The sequence below is a fragment of the Rhinolophus sinicus genome, chromosome 5, assembly GCF_057876585.1.
Source record: "Rhinolophus sinicus isolate RSI-liver-muscle chromosome 5, RSI-T2T, whole genome shotgun sequence".
Classification (NCBI taxonomy): domain Eukaryota; kingdom Metazoa; phylum Chordata; class Mammalia; order Chiroptera; family Rhinolophidae; genus Rhinolophus; species Rhinolophus sinicus.
In genome coordinates this window covers 84,155,060-84,173,155 of record NC_142505.1, presented here as the reverse complement: position 1 = coordinate 84,173,155, position 18,096 = coordinate 84,155,060, and the positions used below count along the sequence as shown (strand labels likewise).

The 18,096-nt window shown below is 45.0% G+C and overlaps 1 protein-coding gene across 3 annotated transcripts in view; it reads right to left on the bottom strand.

Annotated features, from left to right (window-relative positions):
- ARHGAP26 (Rho GTPase activating protein 26) overlaps positions 1-18,096 on the bottom strand; it is a 752,092-nt gene that overhangs the window by 271,631 nt on the left and 462,365 nt on the right. For all 3 annotated transcript variants that reach the window (XM_074313709.2, XM_019739058.3, XM_019739059.3), the window contains 4 exons: positions 14,362-14,472; positions 6,598-6,702; positions 4,968-5,097; positions 1,038-1,138 (listed from right to left, as the gene is read on the bottom strand). In XM_074313709.2, the coding sequence (XP_074169810.1) occupies positions 1,038-1,138; positions 4,968-5,097; positions 6,598-6,702; positions 14,362-14,472 (447 nt within the window). The remainder of the gene's footprint in view (positions 1-1,037; positions 1,139-4,967; positions 5,098-6,597; positions 6,703-14,361; positions 14,473-18,096) is intronic.

Here is an 18,096-nt window from a genome sequence, read left to right as displayed (position 1 = left end):
TGCACTCAGGCTGCAGTGAGCAGGACCGAGGAAAGGAGAACCCTGGCAGCAAAGCAAGGAGTCCCAACAACAGTGACCCCAGAAGGCTGATCCAGCCTGACTGACTCTTCGAAAGATGGCCACAAAAATATCTTCCGCCCCACACTCTTCATACAACGAGGACACTCCGCCCACTGAGACAAGGTGTGCATCCTCCCCATTTAAACTGGGTGGGCTTGGGTGGGCTTTTGTGGCTGTTTCCATGAACAGATAGGACAAAAGTAAGATGATACGACTTCTAAGGCCAGATCTTTAAAAGGCAATGCAGTGTCGGCTTTTGTTGCTGGAATATTCACTCTGGAAACCTTTAGCTACCCCAAGGCCACCATGCTGTGAGGAAGCCCAAACTAGTCCACACAGACAGACCACACAGGCAGGCCCTGAGACTATACAGAGAAAGTGGGACGTGAAGGGGAGAGGAGGCGATGAAGAAGGAAGTGAGCTACGGCTGAGCAGCCTTGAGCTGCTTCAGACCCTCCTTGTTCCAGCGACACTCACCATCCGATTGCAGCTGCGTGAGAAACCCTGAGCCCAAACCACCCATCCAAACGCCCACCGACCTACAGAAACTGTGAGAAATACTAAAACGACTCGTATGGTTTTAAAAGTTGCTGAGTTTTTGGGTGACCTGTTACACTGCAATAGATAACTGGAACATCTAAATTGCCAACTGGCAGCCCTGGAGGTACCAAGTGACAGTGGCATGCGTCAATCTCAAAGGATGAGGTCACTCAAGAATTTGCAGCATCTAATTACATTTGACACACTTAATATCGCATAGATGTGAAATACAAGAATCTTTCTTAGTTGTGATTCTTAATATAGTTTAGCGCTACAAAAAAATCATCTGGTTTTAGTTACTTTGTAGGGTACTATGCCTCCTGGAACTGCTATATAAAAATTAAGAAAATTACAGTGAAACACTGGAAGTGTTACTTTATACACGCATTATAATTATTATTCATTAGCCAAGCATGAAATTTAAAATATGAACTCACCCCCTTTCCTCCTGACTTTTGGTCAAATGGTACCATGGTGATTTGTTTGGAATCCCGCTGATACGTACAATAGTGCTTCACCCAAGACGTTCCAAAGTGACCTGCAAGGTAATGTTTCCCATAAAACATCTATGTATGTCAACCGCACGCCAGAAAAACACACAACGCGTAACCCACAATAGTAACCCACAATGCTCAGCTACCCTTAAACTTTCTAGAGGCAATATATTCCCCACACCAGCTAGACTGGAACAGGCAGACATCTGATCCCACAGGCTGGAAATGGAACTGACCCAGGGCTTTCCCCAGGGACCAAGGAAGCCAGCTTCCCACTAAATGCTACACCCAGTGGGTCTTAAAACATAAGGGAAATAGAGGTTCCCTGGAGAAATTCATTCACTTTCCCATCATCAATCTCCATTTGACATTTCCTTTCTCCCCCCTGACTGGAGTAAGATGATTGAGGACAGAAGACAGAAAGGCTCGTCAAAGCACTTGTCACCGTTTTCAGCTGGTGAGCTGACTGCATGCGTCCCACACAGCTGCTCTGTGACTCTGCACTGACATGCAAGGACTCTGACCTACTTCCAAGCCCCTAATTTTCACTTTAGTAGAACTCAAGAAGATCTGAAAAACAGACAAGGAAACTCAGAGACACCAGAGATAAAGAATGAACTGTGAATGCTCAAACGTAATCCAAGGAGTTTGTAACTCAAAATTCTCCTTTAGGAACGGGAGCTGCCCCACAGTCAGATTATGACAAAGTCTCTGATTTTACCCAGTGTTTGGCCAATAATTCTATTTGGAACAACAAAGTACTATTAGAGGAAGAAGGCATCTTGGCATCATTAGTCTGAAAGGACCTCAGTCAATACTAGTCTTGGACGCTTACAGAGATCACATAGCAGAAATGGTGAAAAAATGACAAAATGAAGAGATTTAGCAAACATTTAATAATTATTTTTCAAGGTATGACTGCCCATTGGAAGTTTTGGATGTCAGTCAGTAAACTTAGAAAGCAATACAGTTAGGGTCTACATTGGAATATTAAAGACAAATGAAAATACCAACCATTCTAACATAGTTTTGTAGCTTAGAGAAAAAATTCCAGTGGTAGCACAACACAAAGATTCCAAAAGTGCTGTATCTTGGACAATTTGTGCATCAAAACAAATAAGGACAGTAATGAATTTACCCTATGAATAAAATGGGAATCCATAAGTCCAAACTGATAAAGGAAGGAAGGAAGGAAGGAAGGAAGGAAGGAAGGAAGGAAGGAAGGAAGGAAGGAAGGAAGGAAGGAAGACTGGATGGGATGGATGGATGGATGGATGGATGGATGGATGGATGGGATAGAGATGGATGGGATGGATGGGATGGATGAGATGGATGGATGGATGGATGGATGGATGGATGGATGGATGGATGGACGGGATGGATGGGATGGATGGGATGGATGGATGGATGGATGGATGGATGGATGGATGGGATGGAATGGACGGATGGATGAATAGATGGATGGATAGAGGGACGTAGGTAGGTAGGAAGGGAGGAAGAGGAGAAGGGAGGTCGCTTCCTTACAGCACACTAAATAACAACTAATAAATGTGGAACGAGTGGCAGAGATGAGAAATCATCATGTTGCAACCATCACAGTAAAGATCAGTCCAGGCAGGACTGTCAATGGATACTGGTCTGTGGGGAGCAAAGTTCAATGAGAAGAAGGATATTTATGTGTCTTAAGGTATCTCCCCACAGATTGCTAATTAGTTACGAGGGGAAATAGTGACTGTACAGGGGGAAAACCACGTAGTACCTTGACTGGGTCATCAAAATTAGCATCACCAGTGAGGGACAGAGGGCCATCTTGTGCCCCCAGATGTGGCACCCAAAAGAGAATGCAATGTTACTTGTACAGGGTTTGACCAAGGATGCTTAACCTGAATCTAATCTTGAGGAAACATTAGACAAACCCACACTGCAGAAAAATATATAAAAGAACTGCCCCATATTCTGCAAAATTGTCGATGTCATGAAAAACAAAGAAAGGCTGAGGAAGTGTTGCAGATAAAGGAGATTAAAGTCATGACAACAGCCAAATGACATCCTGCACTGGAGGAAAACAAAATGCTCTGTAAGGGTATTATTGGGACAATTTACAAAATTGGGATATGGAATGTCATTTAGATGAAATATTTTATCGATGTTAAATTTCCTGGATATGGTAACTATGGTTACATGAAAGCATATCCTTATTTTTAGAAAATACACAGTGAAGTAAAGGAGCATGGTGTATGCAACCTGTTCTCAAATAGTTCAGAAAAAATTAAAATTGAGTATGTATCTGTGACTGTGGTGTGTGGTGTGCACAAACACACACCCACACAGAGAAAAGAACAATGCAATTGTGGAAAAATGGTAAAAAATTAGTGCATTGAGTTAAAGGTCATATGGTTGTTCTGTTAGTATCCTTGCAACCTCCTGTAAGCTTAAGATTATTTCCAAAACAACAAGTTACAAGAACTTTCAAACAACAAAAATGCTGTATCTCAATGCTCTGGAGTCCTGAGTCAGAGAATCAAAATGTGGTTCTAATGACAGTCAAGACACTAATGTTGAAAGAACACAGGAAGTGTTTGAATAAAATTGCATAATGTTATGTGAGAATGCCAAAAAGCAATATTGATTTTATGTATGTAAGAACAATAGTAAATTAAGTATTATAAGCCGACATTGAACTATATTTTACAGCCTTAAAAATTTGTATTTTCAAATTGACCTTAAACTTTTTGGCATAGATCTTCTCATTGGGCAAAGAAGGCATCACCTTATATCAGGCATGTATGAAACACAGAACTAAAGTAACTTCTGTCTCTTATAAACCTCAACAAGCTCATCCCTGCAAGAATGAGGGCCGTTAAACCCTCACCACAACTGATGCTCCAACCCCCAACCCACTAATGCCCCCATTCTCACCAGGGAACAATTTCAAGCCCAAGCAAATTTTTGAGTAATCACTAAATAGAATAATCACTGAAACCAAGAGGATTCTGTTCCATTGGGAAGCTTCCAGGAGTAAAGACATTTGCCTAACCCAAAATCAACAGAAGGACATGAAAGAGCACAAAGCCAGCCAAACTCCAGAAGAAGAAATGAGTCCAGCATAAAACAGCAGGAATGGGAGGGAGGCTAGAAGAGCCATGCGTTACAGACAACAGCTGACTTTCTTGTCTCGCTAGCATGGATTAAGTCTGGAAGTGCTACCGCAATAGCACGGCCCCATCACAAAGCCTCTCCCAGGCCTGGCACATGAACTGGAGTCCTCATTGAGAACTCCTGGCCACCAGCACCTGGCATTGCCTTCCTTGACAGCATACCAATGGGGCAATGAATCTTCTTCCTGGCTCTGAGAGGGAGCTTTTGTTTCTCCTTTTCTTAAAATGTACATGTTGGGATTATAGGATTTGAGGCGAAGAAGGAAAGGGCCTAACTCACGATTGTTTGGGCCTTGCCGAAACAAGTCTCAAAGGAAAACAAAATCACTAAATATTAAGTCCACCGAAAGATACGAATGCACACTGACAATCAGGTGTGACATACAAGATCCTTCCATGGCCTCTACGCCACGGGTATGGTATTCAAAGCTAAACTGAGGGTACAGGCACCCCAAGAGTATAGAGTGATACGAGGGAGAAAAGAGCCTCGATGCATTCCAGGTTCCCCAGGGAATTCCTAGTTACAAAGAAAACAGAATTATGACCCTTGGTGTAGATAAGACTTGTGGACATCACCTTTCCAGTAGGAAACTGAACTATAAATTTACTCTCATTCATCCAAACCTGTATTTACAAAACACGACTCTAGATCGGGCACTACTGGATACACCCTCCACCTTCTGGACATAAGGCACCAGTGGCCCCGGGCACTCACGTTTCTCCTGAACGTAGAGGTACCCTTCCATGGAGTAGGGGCTGATGGTCTTGTGCTCAAGGGGATTCTCCTTCATCTTTTTCATCAATGACTCCACTTCTGACCTGGTGCCTTCAAAACGATTTCTTGTCTAGGATGAAAGGAATTGTATTCAAATCAAAGAAATAAAACCCTATTCCCACCTCCAACAATTCAAAACATCAATTAATAGAATCCTTAGAGCTAAAAAGCAGATAATTTAATTCCAACGTCAGCCATCTCAGAATTAGGCAAATATTCAAGAAGTATACTTTGACATAACGTCCTATACCACAACATCTCTCAAACTCTAGGGACCAGCAAAACCACCGGAGGAACTTGCAGAAAACGCAAATGCACAGGCCTCAGCCCTAAAGATGAACTGAGTACCTCTGGACCCACAAATGTGCATTTGACACAAGCATTCCATGTGATTCTGATTTGGATGGTCCATGGGAGGGTCCACCGCCCAGCTCCCCCTCAGGACTGGACGACTCATTTCTCCAGCAGTAGGGAATGCTGCTTGCTGGTGGCTCAGATGGTTCCCTCCTCCGAAGGGAGCTGCTTCATGGAGGGTTCCTCCCTCCCCCAGGGCAGCCTGTACCTACCCAACAATTAGTCTAGGGACGAAAGGGCCAGGGGTCAAAAGCCTGGCCCCTTTGCATCTATTCTGGCCTGAAGGACATACCTGCTCCCAGGTGCCCATGGCATGGACTGAGACCTGTGGCAACTGCATCACAGCCCAACTTCTGCACAGGCCTCACTTTCTCACAGGTGTTTCTGCCAACACTGCTCCCTCTAAACCTGCTACGTGTAAATTTCCACTTCAGAGTCGGCCTTCTGGGGAAGCCGGCAAAGGGGAAGCCATGTTTTGTGAAAACTTTTCCAAGACTCTGCAACTTCCTGTTCTCTCAGAAGACACAGAGAAGCATGTCGGGGCTTCTAAAAGCCATGCCATACGACCCACATGGATGCACTGGGTTTCTTTTCTACACAGGATCATCCAGAGACAAAGATAATGTGCAGACTAACACGGCCCACTCACAGTGCAGAGGGGCTTGAGCCCTGCTAACTGCTAACCAAAGAGCCCTCGCCAGGATTTTGAGCACGGACAGGCCCTGCTGTGTAAAATCTGGGAGAGGAGGTTGGGAGTAAACCACACTGACACGGATTTCCTGTTAGCCTGACTAAGAGTTGAACAAGAGCACATCCTTCGAGCTGGAGGTCAGCATGTGTGCCCCACCCCAACACTCCAAGGTCTAGTGTGGCCAGGCAGCTAGATGCACAGAAGGGGTTGGGCTGGGGCGGGTGGGGCTTCCACTGCCAAAGGAAATCCTGGCTCTGGTGCTACAGATTGAAAACACAATGAGCAGCAGCACTTCCGAAAACATAAATAGTGCTTTGGAATAACGGGGAGGAGGACGATGTCCTAACCCGGGGCCACCCAGCACCCTAGAAATGCCTGCCCCCAGGTGCCCTTTGAACCCAAGCAAGACTCATCCTCCTCACCTGCATTCCAACCCAGATAAGTGACCTCCCTGCCACCAGCCCCGTGGTTTGGTTTTTCCTTTCCGTGACCAGGGAAAGGAAGTCTGCCCCTTCGCCCACTCACGTTCTGTATGCTAATGGTCAGCTGCGTCTTGAAGTCACTGAAATCCTTGGCCAGCTCATAACCATGGTGATAGAACGTGAAGAGTCCTTGCAAGAATGCCAGGAGCTGCAATGGAGGTAGAAAGGCAGGGTTCACGTAAGCCAGACAAAGAGGTATATGCAGCTGTACCTGCTTTCCCAACCGGGATTTGAAAGTCTAGAATAAACAACAATGGCTAACACCTACTGAGCACGGTTTGTATGCCGGGCACCGTAGCTTAATGCACCTTATCTCACTGACTACTCACAACAACCTATGAGGTAAGTGCTATTATCATCTCCATTTTAATAATGAGGAAGCAGGTGCAGAGAGGTCAAGTAACTTGCCCCAAAACACACAGTAAGTGGCAGGCAGGATTTGAAACCAGATCTCCTTGACACCAACATCTATGCTCTTACCCTGAGATCCTCACCACCACCTCCCAAGAAAACCATTTTCTCAGAAACTGAAGACCAGGACTCCAACTCAGGTTCCTGCTAGTACCCTTGTAATATCAGGTTGTCATGCAGAAGGGTGTGGTTACATTGACAACCAACAAAGAAGGGAAGAAAGGAAGCTGGTGTGTTCTGAGTCTACAGCCTCCCAGGCAAAATGAAACCAAAGAAAATCATCCAGGTCAGACGTCGGCTCAAGTGTGTTTCTGTGCTTTCCCCAAACTATCCAAAAGTAAACACTATGGATTCCTTTATTAAAATACTCCCATGTTGCCACATTTTCAGTTATGATGGTTTCCTAAATGCTCATGTAAATTGCCTCAGGCTAACAGTAAGCCCATTCGTTGTTTAGTCTTGTCTTTAGTGAAGAGTGAAAACATCTGTTCACTAAAATTCTTACAACATGTCTTCATATACTTAAAAACTATTAATGCTCCTGGGCCCCTGCCAGCCAGCCATTCTCCAAGCTGAATAATTGTTCCTGTAGTCTTTCGTCTCAGAGCCTATATGCAAACCTCACTGCTGTTATGCTAAGCTGGCCCCTTGCCCAAGTTCTACACGTCTTGCCTCAGTTCCAAATCTCTACCTGAAAAGGGATTATACTCAAAGTTTGAACAAGGTTTAGAAGAACCAGAACCTCACCTCCATCACAGGCTCAGTTCTACTGCATTTGGGGACCATCCCTGTGTTAACTGAACTTTTCGATGCCAACTCACATATTCTGAGCAGTGCACTCCAACGTCCCTCTACCACATGTGACATCAGGCACAGTTGCTTGACTTTATATTGCTGTGTTTAGCTTTTCAGTCCCTAAATGAATATACCTTTACTTATTAAACACAGTCTCCCTTATTTTCACCTAACTCGTCTTTTCTAAGAGGCAGCCCTATTAATGAGGTGAAGAGAACTCACCCCACGCCCCTACTCTCCCACCTTGCTTGTGGCAGGTATGGGAAGCACCAAGGTAGGTGCTACTTACTCTACCTGAGCTCAGAGGAGAGACCTGTCTGTGGGCTAAGCCACACGTCCAGCCCAGTTTATCACAGAGTTCTATGCTGGGGAGTCAGACAAAACCCGGTTGACAACAATGTGGTACCCTGACTGCCCCCAAGCATCTATCCCCTCAGATCCTCATGGAAGGTGGGGGAGCAGGCATTGCTGGAGCCTCTGGCTCTAAGAGCATCTAATAGCACCACAGATAGATCCGTAACCTAAATCAATGAACAGGTGGTAACTCACATAGTCACCGAAGGCTAATAATGAACCCTTTTCTTCAAAGACACCAAATCCTTTGGACTTACTCTACACAGAATCCTTTTTGGAGGCGGCCCATACTTTTCCTTCTAGATGGCTCCAGTAGGAGAGAAGGGGCTCTTGTGCCAAACCCAGTGCTAGCATCCAAGGAGACCTGTTCCAGCTCTTCCCTCCCTGCTGTACATGCGTGCTGTGCCCCATCACTCTGTGGAGGCGCTGAGCCGTCCTCCACTACAGAAAAATGTAGGCGACAAGAGCTAATTCTAAGGTCGTGCCTCCTAGTGACTCTGACTTAGCCTTCACTTAACGTCAACGGGGTCTCCCTTTCTCACGGTCATTAAATGTCTCAAACACGTCACTAAGATGCCACCTGGGCATACACACAAGAGCTCCAAAGGCAGAGTTACCAGTATTTCTTCTGGTTTTCACTTCCTTTGATTATCATGCATGACTGTCCATTTTTCTACGGGAAATAATTCCTTAGACATTGCTATCTTTGGCCTACTTCCCTTCCTTTGACCCTCCCAATCCATTCTCTGCCCTCTCCCACTTCCTGACATCCCCCTTCCCACAAACTATATGAACCTTTGAACCTACTACCCAGTGGGAAAGCACAGCCCACTCCTCAGAAAGCCGGGCAAGGCCCACGGAAGGACTCCAGAGATGGAAAGATCTGTCTGCCTCGAAGAAACACTTCTGCTCACACACACAGAGGAAGAGCTTGCCGCAGCCTCACCTGCTTAGCAAGTAAGCCACGCCATCCACCCAGGCTCCTCCCTGAACAGTCAGCAACACAAAAACAGAGAACCACCAAGGAAATGCCAAACAATACCCTCCCCACCTCCCTTTGCCTTCTTCCCCATCCTTGTTTGCCTCAGGGAAAAACTGAAAAACAAAACAACAACAAAAAATGATTCCTATTTCTAGCTGACAACATAGACCTAATTTATTTATTTTTTTAAATAAGCAAATATGTAACTGCTTCACGTAATGCTGGCTGCATCCTTCTGGACTATTGGATACATTTAGGTTGTTTTCATTCATGCAATAGAGCCACAGTTATGGGTTAAATTATGCCATCCTCTCCCCCACCACCCCATCCCACCACCCTCAGCCCCCGCCAAAAGATATGTTGGAAGTCCTAACCCGCAGGACCTCAGAACGTGATTTTATTTCGAAATAGTCTTTACAGAGGTAATCAAATTAAAACGAAGCCAATAGGTCTTAACCTAAAATGACTGGTGTCCTTATAAAAGGGGAAATGTGGACACAGAGAAACACACAGAGGGAAGACAGCCACGTGAAGACGAGGGGCAGAAGTGAGGCGTCTACAAAGCAAGGAAAGCCAAATCCTGCCAGCAAACCACCAGAAGGTGGGAAGAGGAAAGGAAGGAGAATTTCCCTACAAGTTTCAGAGGGCGCATGCATGGCCCTGCCAACCTTGATCTCGGACTTCCGGCCTTTAGAACTAGGAGGCAATACATTTTCGTTGCTCTAAGACTTTTGTGGGACTTTGTTACAGCGGGCCTGGCAAACTAACGTAGCTATCGAAAAGCATTCATTCACACAACACTAAGAAGGACAGAGAGTAGGCTGGTGGGAAGGTGGGCTGAGTCAGCCGTGTAACTGCCTTTAACTCACCCTTTACAGGAAGAAAACGATGCTCCCTACTAGTGCCCCAGGTTGTGGTACAGCCTGAAATGAAATGGGCTTAGCACAGGAGTGCCAGCAGGAGCAGCTCAGCAAGAGAGACACAACCAGACTGATGTGTGAGAAGGGTCCAGGCCCGGCTGGAGAAGGGGGAGCTCCAGGGCAGGATGCAGCAGACCAGAGGGAAAGAATGAAGGCCTGCAAGGAGGCAGAAGCAGTGAGAAAAGACAGGAAGGCACGGCACCAGGAAACAGGTGACACTCAGGGATGCGGTGCCTGGCAGATGTGAGAATGAGTTCTCTGCAGCGCTGGGTAACCTGCAATTATGAAAACTCAGAGAGCAGACGGAACAGGGCTCCACCTTCATGAAGTCGGTATGTCATTAGCTGCAACCCAAATCTCCAGGACATTTAGTACCTCCAAAAGAAAATAAAGGTTTCCAGGGCACAAAAAAAATAATGGGCTCGATCCCAGAAGCCGGGGTTTCTTCCTTGGAACACTAAAATCTTGTTTCTTTTTCTGAAGGTCAGTAACATCCTGATACGTGAAGTTACTTTCTAAGAAACACAGTCAATCAGTCAATGGGCACGGAGGTTCTTTGAATGGCCAAAGATTCCCTTGACTGCAACCACCCCAAAATATGAATACCTACCCCAAGTACCTCAGCACTTTAGTTCAATAGATTGCATCATGGTTTCCTTTCCACGCGTAAAAATCAAATGCTGCCTCATAAAGATTAAAGTACCTCCTATTCTGCTATTACTAGATGTGACCTTGGAGAAATAAATAAATGTGTTTCCATTTCTTCATCTGAAAAACAGTACCTACCCTCCGAGATACTATAAGGACTGCATGACCCAATGTTTGTAAAGCTCTTATTATTAGCACAGTACATGGCACAGTTTCAGCTGATACCAATTGTTACTTCATGTTCTTTTGTACAGTCTAGGCCCCTGGCTCAGACTTTAATGAGCAATGGAATCGCCTGGAGGGCTTCCTAAGTTCTGGGTCTGGGATAGGGCCTGAGGATTTGTATTTCTAGGACTTTGAGAACCACTGAGCTAGTCAGTGGCATTTTCACTGATGAACCTCTTCTCACTATCCACAGCTCCCGGAGCCCCGGACCTGCCCACAGGCTGCTGTGTTCAGAAACAAGAACTTCTGTGGAAAAGTGACGCTTATACCTATGAATCCTATATCCAGCCTCTCATTTCACTCTAGGCAAGTCCCTGTCACTGTCTGTTCATTCTAGCACGAGACCAGAAATCACTGTCATTAGCTCTCCAGGTCTTTACTTTACAACCTGAAAAATAACTGCAAATCACAATGGTTTTCTACTCTTTCAATCCCTCTGGCCCTCCTATACCATCGATTCTATCCGACCTGACACTGAACTGCTGGCTGCCTTGGCTACCTCTCTGCTATATATATCCTGCTTCCCAATGAGGCTGTGAGCTCCTCAGACACAGCAGCTGGGTCTTCAGCATGTTCTACAGTACTCAGGAAATAAGCGCTTTTAGAATTACCAATACTATTTATATTAAAACAGGTGGACCCCGTTAATATTGGCACCTGACTCCTTTACTCCTTTGAGGAGACCCTAGGGAACCAAAGCTGATACATTCTCAGAATAAAAAATTAATTAACTGGGTGCTAATTAGCAATTATATAATAAATATATAATAATTGGGTGCTAATTAGGTTAACTGTTCTAAGAATTTTACATAAATAAACTCATTTAATCCTCATAATATCTTTATATGGTAGGTGGTATTATTTACCCATTTCACAGATGAGGAAACTGACCCTAAAAAAATAAATAACTTCCCTAAGAACACACAGCTAGAAAATGGCTGAGCTGGGATTTAAATCTAAGCAATCTGGCTCTAAACCCCTTAATATTGATGCTACACTGACTCTCAAAAAAAAACTCAAGACACTGATCTACTACAAGAGAACGCCAGGCAATATAAGAATAAATCCTACAGATTTCTTTTAAAAAAAGAGAGAGAAAGAGGAGGAAGAAAAGGAGAAGGAAAAAAAAGGAAGGAGGCTGAGAAAGCCCACCTAAATCAGCAGAGTAATCCAGCTGAGCCCAGCCTGGATTGGCTGAACCCCAGAGATGTGTAAGAAATAAATGCCAAATATATGGTGATGGAAGGAGAACTGGGTGGTAAACACACAATGGGATTTATAGATGATGTAATACAGAATTGTACACCTGAAATCTATGTAATTTCACTAACAATTGTCACCCCAATAAATTAAAAAAAAAAAAAAAAAAGAAAGATTGGCCGGCCCGGTGGCTCAGGCGGTTAGAGCTCCATGCTTCTAACTCCGAAGGCTGCCGGTTTGATTCCCACATGGGCCAGTGGGCTCTCAACCACAAGGTTGCCAGTTCAATTCCTCGAGTCCTGCAAGGGATGGTGGGCAGTGCCCCTTGCAACTAAGATTGAACAGGGCACCTTGAGCTGAGCTGCCGCTGAGCTCCGGGATGGCTCAGTTGGTTGGAGCACATCGTCTCAACCACAAGATTGCCGGTTCAACTCCCAAAAGGGATGGTGGGCTGCGCCCCCTGCAACCAGCAACGGCAACTGGACCTGGAGCTGAGCTGTGCCCTCCACAACTAAGACTGAAAGGAAAACAACTTGAAGCTGAAAGGCACCCTCCACAACTAAGATTGAAAAGACAACAACTTGATTTAGAAAAAAAGTCCTGGAAGTACACACTGCTCCCCAATAAAGTCATGTACCCCTTCTCCAATTAAAAAAAAAAAAAAAGACAGAAAGAAAGAAAGAAAGAAATGCCTATTGCATGAGGTTTTATTGTTATTTGTTACCCAGCAGAAGCTAACAGATACATTACCTGATTTACTAGGAACATCTACTGAGAGATCAAAGTGGACAATAAAAAAACTGAGCTCAAAGATGTAGGGATGGAACTCATCCAAATTAGGCAATTATAGAGTAGTATCAATCAACATACATTATTACATATAACAGAAGAATTATTAGATTCACTTTTTTTTTTTTAACCCCATCAGGAATTCTAATAAAAGCAAGTAAAAATACCAAAGGCTAATTCTGTGACAGCATTTGAATTCTTGCCCTGACCACAGGAAACAGTCTTCAGTAAACCCCTGAAAGGCTGGCTTTAACACACCTCTGTGTCCTGAGCAGGGAAATCAACAAGCTTGCTTTCTCAGACAGATGGTTTCTCCCACCTCACAGACCCTACATTGTCAGAGACCACTGCTAAACAGGAAGTTGGCTCTAAAGTGTCCAATATTCAGATGAGAAGACTGAGGTAATTAAGGACTTCTAAAAGTCTGCCAGATAAGGTGGCTGAGGGTGGAATTCTAAGATCACAGTTTCAGTATAAAATAAGCATCAAATTCCAAAGCCAACTGGGCTCCTGATGAAACTATTAGCAAGTCTACATGTCTAAAAAGCATCCCAAAAGTTCATAAATTAAAAATGGAGCATAAAACACATTCTTTACTAAAGAAGAGTGGTCGTTTTCTTTAAGTTTCTTGTAGTTTTATTCTTATTTGCTGAAGAAAATCTCTCTTACATCTATGCGGGTAAGAGACTGTGGGCCTGGGTCTAAATCAGAGGCTGCATTTTGGCTGAAAAAATGCAATGCCTGCAAGAGTGTTCGACCGAGGCCCATATGCTCTCTGGTATTTCCATGACGTCTTCCTGCTGCAGATTCTGAAGGTAGTGCCACAGCGGGGAGGGGCGGAACCACGTCTGTATGGAGCCACAGCCACGCTGAGGTGGCCTGAGCTAAAGCCAGGTTTGTTCCCACACTGCAACTTTTCATGTCCACTGGGACACTCTGCCCAAGTCCAAATGCAATCACGGCCCACTCTACAGACTCCCCACGTTGCTTGGTGATAAACCTATACGGAGAAATCGCTTCATATGGCATCTTTTAATGTGTGGATGGGGTGAGGAGGAACTCTGAACTCAGGAGGCAAAAAGAGAAAGGTATCATCTACATTTCCCAGTTTCCTCGGGTCACTACTATAGTTGGATTATTTGAGGGAAAAAGGAAGAGGGGAAGGAAAGTTAAGGTAGAATCACTATTGACTGGCAAAATGAAAGCTCCTCCCTGCTTTACTTCCACCTACAGACCAAACAGGACAGCACAGGGTGGCGAGAAGCGACTGCTGCTAACTGCGCTGCCTGGGGCGGTATAGGAACAAGTACAGGAAATAAGCCAGGGGAGCAGACTGACAAAGGCCGGCTCCTCAGCAGAAGGCACGGCATCAGGGCTGGTCAAGCTTTTCATCAACAACTCAGAGCATCGTGTCACGTAGGCAGCTGGAATGAGGGGAGGGGAGGAAAGTGTGGACACCCCGTCCCACACAGCATCTACTTACAGGCTCCACGAACTCAAACATCTTTCTCTCTTGGACTTCCTGCACCTTGAAGACGTACTCCAGGGACACTTCGTAGAAATGCTGCCGGACCAGGTCTACTTGGCTGTCTGCCTACAAACAAGAAGGAATGCCAGAGAAAAATCAACGCACGACCCAAGAAGAGCATTCTAGCGAGCAGGCCAGAAAAAAAAAAAAAAATCTCTGGAGATGGTTTTAAAAGACAAATCGAAGAGCATGAAACAGAAATAAGAGTAACGATAATGGTCGGGTGAGCGCCGTGCCCCAGCTATACATACATTACCTGATTCAGACCTCATTGATTTTAGTTACTCGATCCTCACTAGATTCCTAAAAAGAAGATATTATCTTCACCTCAAATTTATAGAAGGAAATGAAGTCTGCTAACATTAAGGAACATGACGCAGCTGGTTCCGGGAAGAGCTGGGACTTCGGTCCTGGTCAGGGGGCCTCCAAGACCCTTGACTGTCCTTAAACCACTGGGCAGGACCTCCTCCCACAGCCAATGACAGGCCTGAGTTCCCGCAAAAGAGCAAAAGAAAACCTGCAGGGCCATCTCCGACCCATCCTTCCTAATGAGCAAAACAACGGTTAGAGTGCAGGGCACCTCAGAAAAGGACACTTGCATGAGTCCCAGGTACTTTCTTGGTGTCAAGGATGAACTGTCAGGTTATTCCAAGCAGAGTCATTCCACTGTTCCCTGTGAACCTCGCTTCTCCCTCTGTGCAGGTGTGTGGCCTTTCCAGGGTACAATTAGACCACTGATCTAGGTTCCAGAACCCAGGGTAGCAAAATGCAGCGCTGGTCAGTACTTCCACTATCCCGGGAATGCTCTTAACCTGTCCACAATGGGACTGTGTCAATTCATTCTTTCAAAGCAGATAATTACATTGCAAGCACATTTCAGTGACCCAAGAAAAGTGGATTTTTAATAAAAAAAAATGTCCTGCTAATAGGAAACAAAACACTTTTTTCTTTAGAAATGAAGGGGTCAGAAACCATTCTATAGCATCTTTACAAAGACAAACAAAGCCCCTGAAGGGCTCTGTCTTCCAGTTGTTCCTTTGTCAAGGTTCCTGCAGAGGAACTTAGAATAGATCTTTCCTTCCTTTACATCAAATATAGCATTGCTACCCTGACATCTTCAGGACTTGGCAAATGATTCATTTAATTCATTCAAGTATTATGAGCAAAAAGGAACTTCCTTCATGGAACTCATAGCATAGGCAGGAAAAGAGATGTTAATCAAATAATCATGCAAATAAACAGAAAAGTACAAACACTGCTAAAGCACATGATGCTATGAAACAGCACGAAGGAATTCATTCAAATCTGCTAGCAACTTCCTCCCAGGGCAACGCACGAGTTAATACACAGACGTGAGCCTGCTGGGTAACTGCTGAAAAAAAACAAAATGCAGGGCTAAGCCTACGGGGGAAGTTGACAGCTGAGCACTGACTACTGTTTATTTGGAGGCAGGGTTTCAGAAAGTGCTGCACCCCCCTCCCCAAGTGTAGCTGTTTAGACAACTGGGCAGACACACCTTTCACCTGGGCTCCTGCCAGCCAAGGCCCATTGCATTTCTTTGTAGTCAAACCCAGCACACTTACACCATGTATCTACCTGGGCTTGCAGCCCTCACACATCCTCCCTGGTAGGGCTTATAACTGAGACTGAGACTGAAAATAAGGCCATTCTGAACATCTGCAAAGAGCCTCCTGCAGTCAGGCAGGATGAAGGAGCCAGAAGGGACGTCCTAGGAGAAAAACAGCAGTGCCCAGCATCAGTCAGAGAGCTGGCAGAGCAAACGCCTGAGCTGCAATTGCAGTTCTGTCCTTTTCTAGCTGGGGAGATGGACTCAAGTCACTTACCCTCTCTCTGGGTCTCTTCCCCATACCTGGAGGGCAGAGGTGATAATATCTGCCCTTGCTCTGAGGAGAGCTGTTCCAAAGAGAAAATGAGCTAAAGGACATGAACCAGTTGAAAACCAGAAAGTGTCGTGTGCACGCTGGCTGTTATCCCCACCAGGGCTGTCAGAGCGGCCGGGCTTCGATCACTCCTAGTACCATAACCCGGCCACATCATCTCCGGCGGGTACGCTCCTCTCCTAACTGGTCTCCCTGCTTTCATTCTCTACCCCTCTCCTTCCAATCCAGTCTCCACCCAGGAGCCAAACACCGTTCCTAAAATCTAAACTAGATGCTCTCGCAGCCACTTCGATGCCTTCCCATGGCTTCCACCATGGTCCACAGACCGGGTATGACCTGCCCGCCCATCCCTCCCCACCTCCTCCCAACCCATACGGATCGCACGTGCTCCAGCCACTCGGGGCTCCTTGCTGTCCCCCGACACGCCAAGTCTCTTTCTTACCACGCACCCTGCATATTCCTTTGCACTTGGTATTCCTTCTAGCTGAAAGCCTCTTCATTTAGATAAACATTCAATTTTTTTAACTTCAATGCACAGTAAGAAATACCTTGCACATTGTGACCTAATAAACATACATTTATAATTAAGTGTGATACACCTCCATATTTTCCATTCTGTTCCAGCTTACTTTATTTCATGACCCAGTAATCCAGATTTTATGGAACCCACAATTATGGAACAAGGCCCTAGCTTTTTACTTAGTTCCCTCCTTTTCATCCTTCTGGTCTCAGTCCAAATGTTACTTCTTTAGAGCAGGCTTCAGCGACCACATTATTTTAGATAGGTTACCCCAAGGAGTCTCTACCTTACCTCCCAGTTTATTTCCTTATCACTACGTGAATTTCTTACTTATTCCTCTCTTCTATATTGACTACTGGAGTATAAAGTTGATAACAGCAAAGACTGTCTCATTTTTCCACTTTTCTATCCCAGTTTCCTGCATGGTGACTGGCGCATGGTGAGTATTCACTAGACACTCAAAGAATGAATGAATTGATCTCTACATGGCCATCAGGACCCAGCACCCAGAAGAAACACGTAACTGGCTGAACTTCCAAAGGAAAAGGAAGACGAAATCCAGAATGGAACAGTATGTCTTTTGTCAATGCCCCTGCTCGTCTGGGCCATAGAATTCACCACATCTTTAGCTCCCAGTGTAATGGAATTGTAAGTCAGGATTCCAACCTACCCAGCAGACCACTCAAGACAGTTTCCGTGCCTATAACTTGAGAAACTAAATCTACCAGCTTGTCTGAGACTCACCAACTATTCTGTGCTTCTTAGAAAAGAGACATTCTCCTAGACTGTAAGTTCCACGAAGGCAGATCCCTCATTTCACTCCCCGCAATACACCCGACACCTGAACAGACTTTCACAGGAGCGTCCAATGAATATTTGTTGAACAAATGAATATTGTCTCTGAAGCAAACTTCTGAGCCACTGAAGAATACACTGATTTTTAAAAACTTATCCACTAGATGGCAGTGTCATCCCACATCGCTGCCCCATAATTTCACCCACCAGGATCTAGGGATGGGCTGGAACTTAAAAATATTCATTTCAGAGCCCTGCAATCATGGAACGATTTTGGATAATCAAAGGAAGCACATTTCATTAAATATGTACTAGGTGTTTAATAATGCTCCTAAAAGTTGCTTTTTAAATAAATGTGAAGAAAATCATCACTAAAGAGATGGAAGACCTTGAGCAACTCACTTGACCTCTCCAAGGGCCTCAGTTCAATTCCAGGAGGTTCAACCAAAGGATCACCCAAGTCCCCCCATCTAG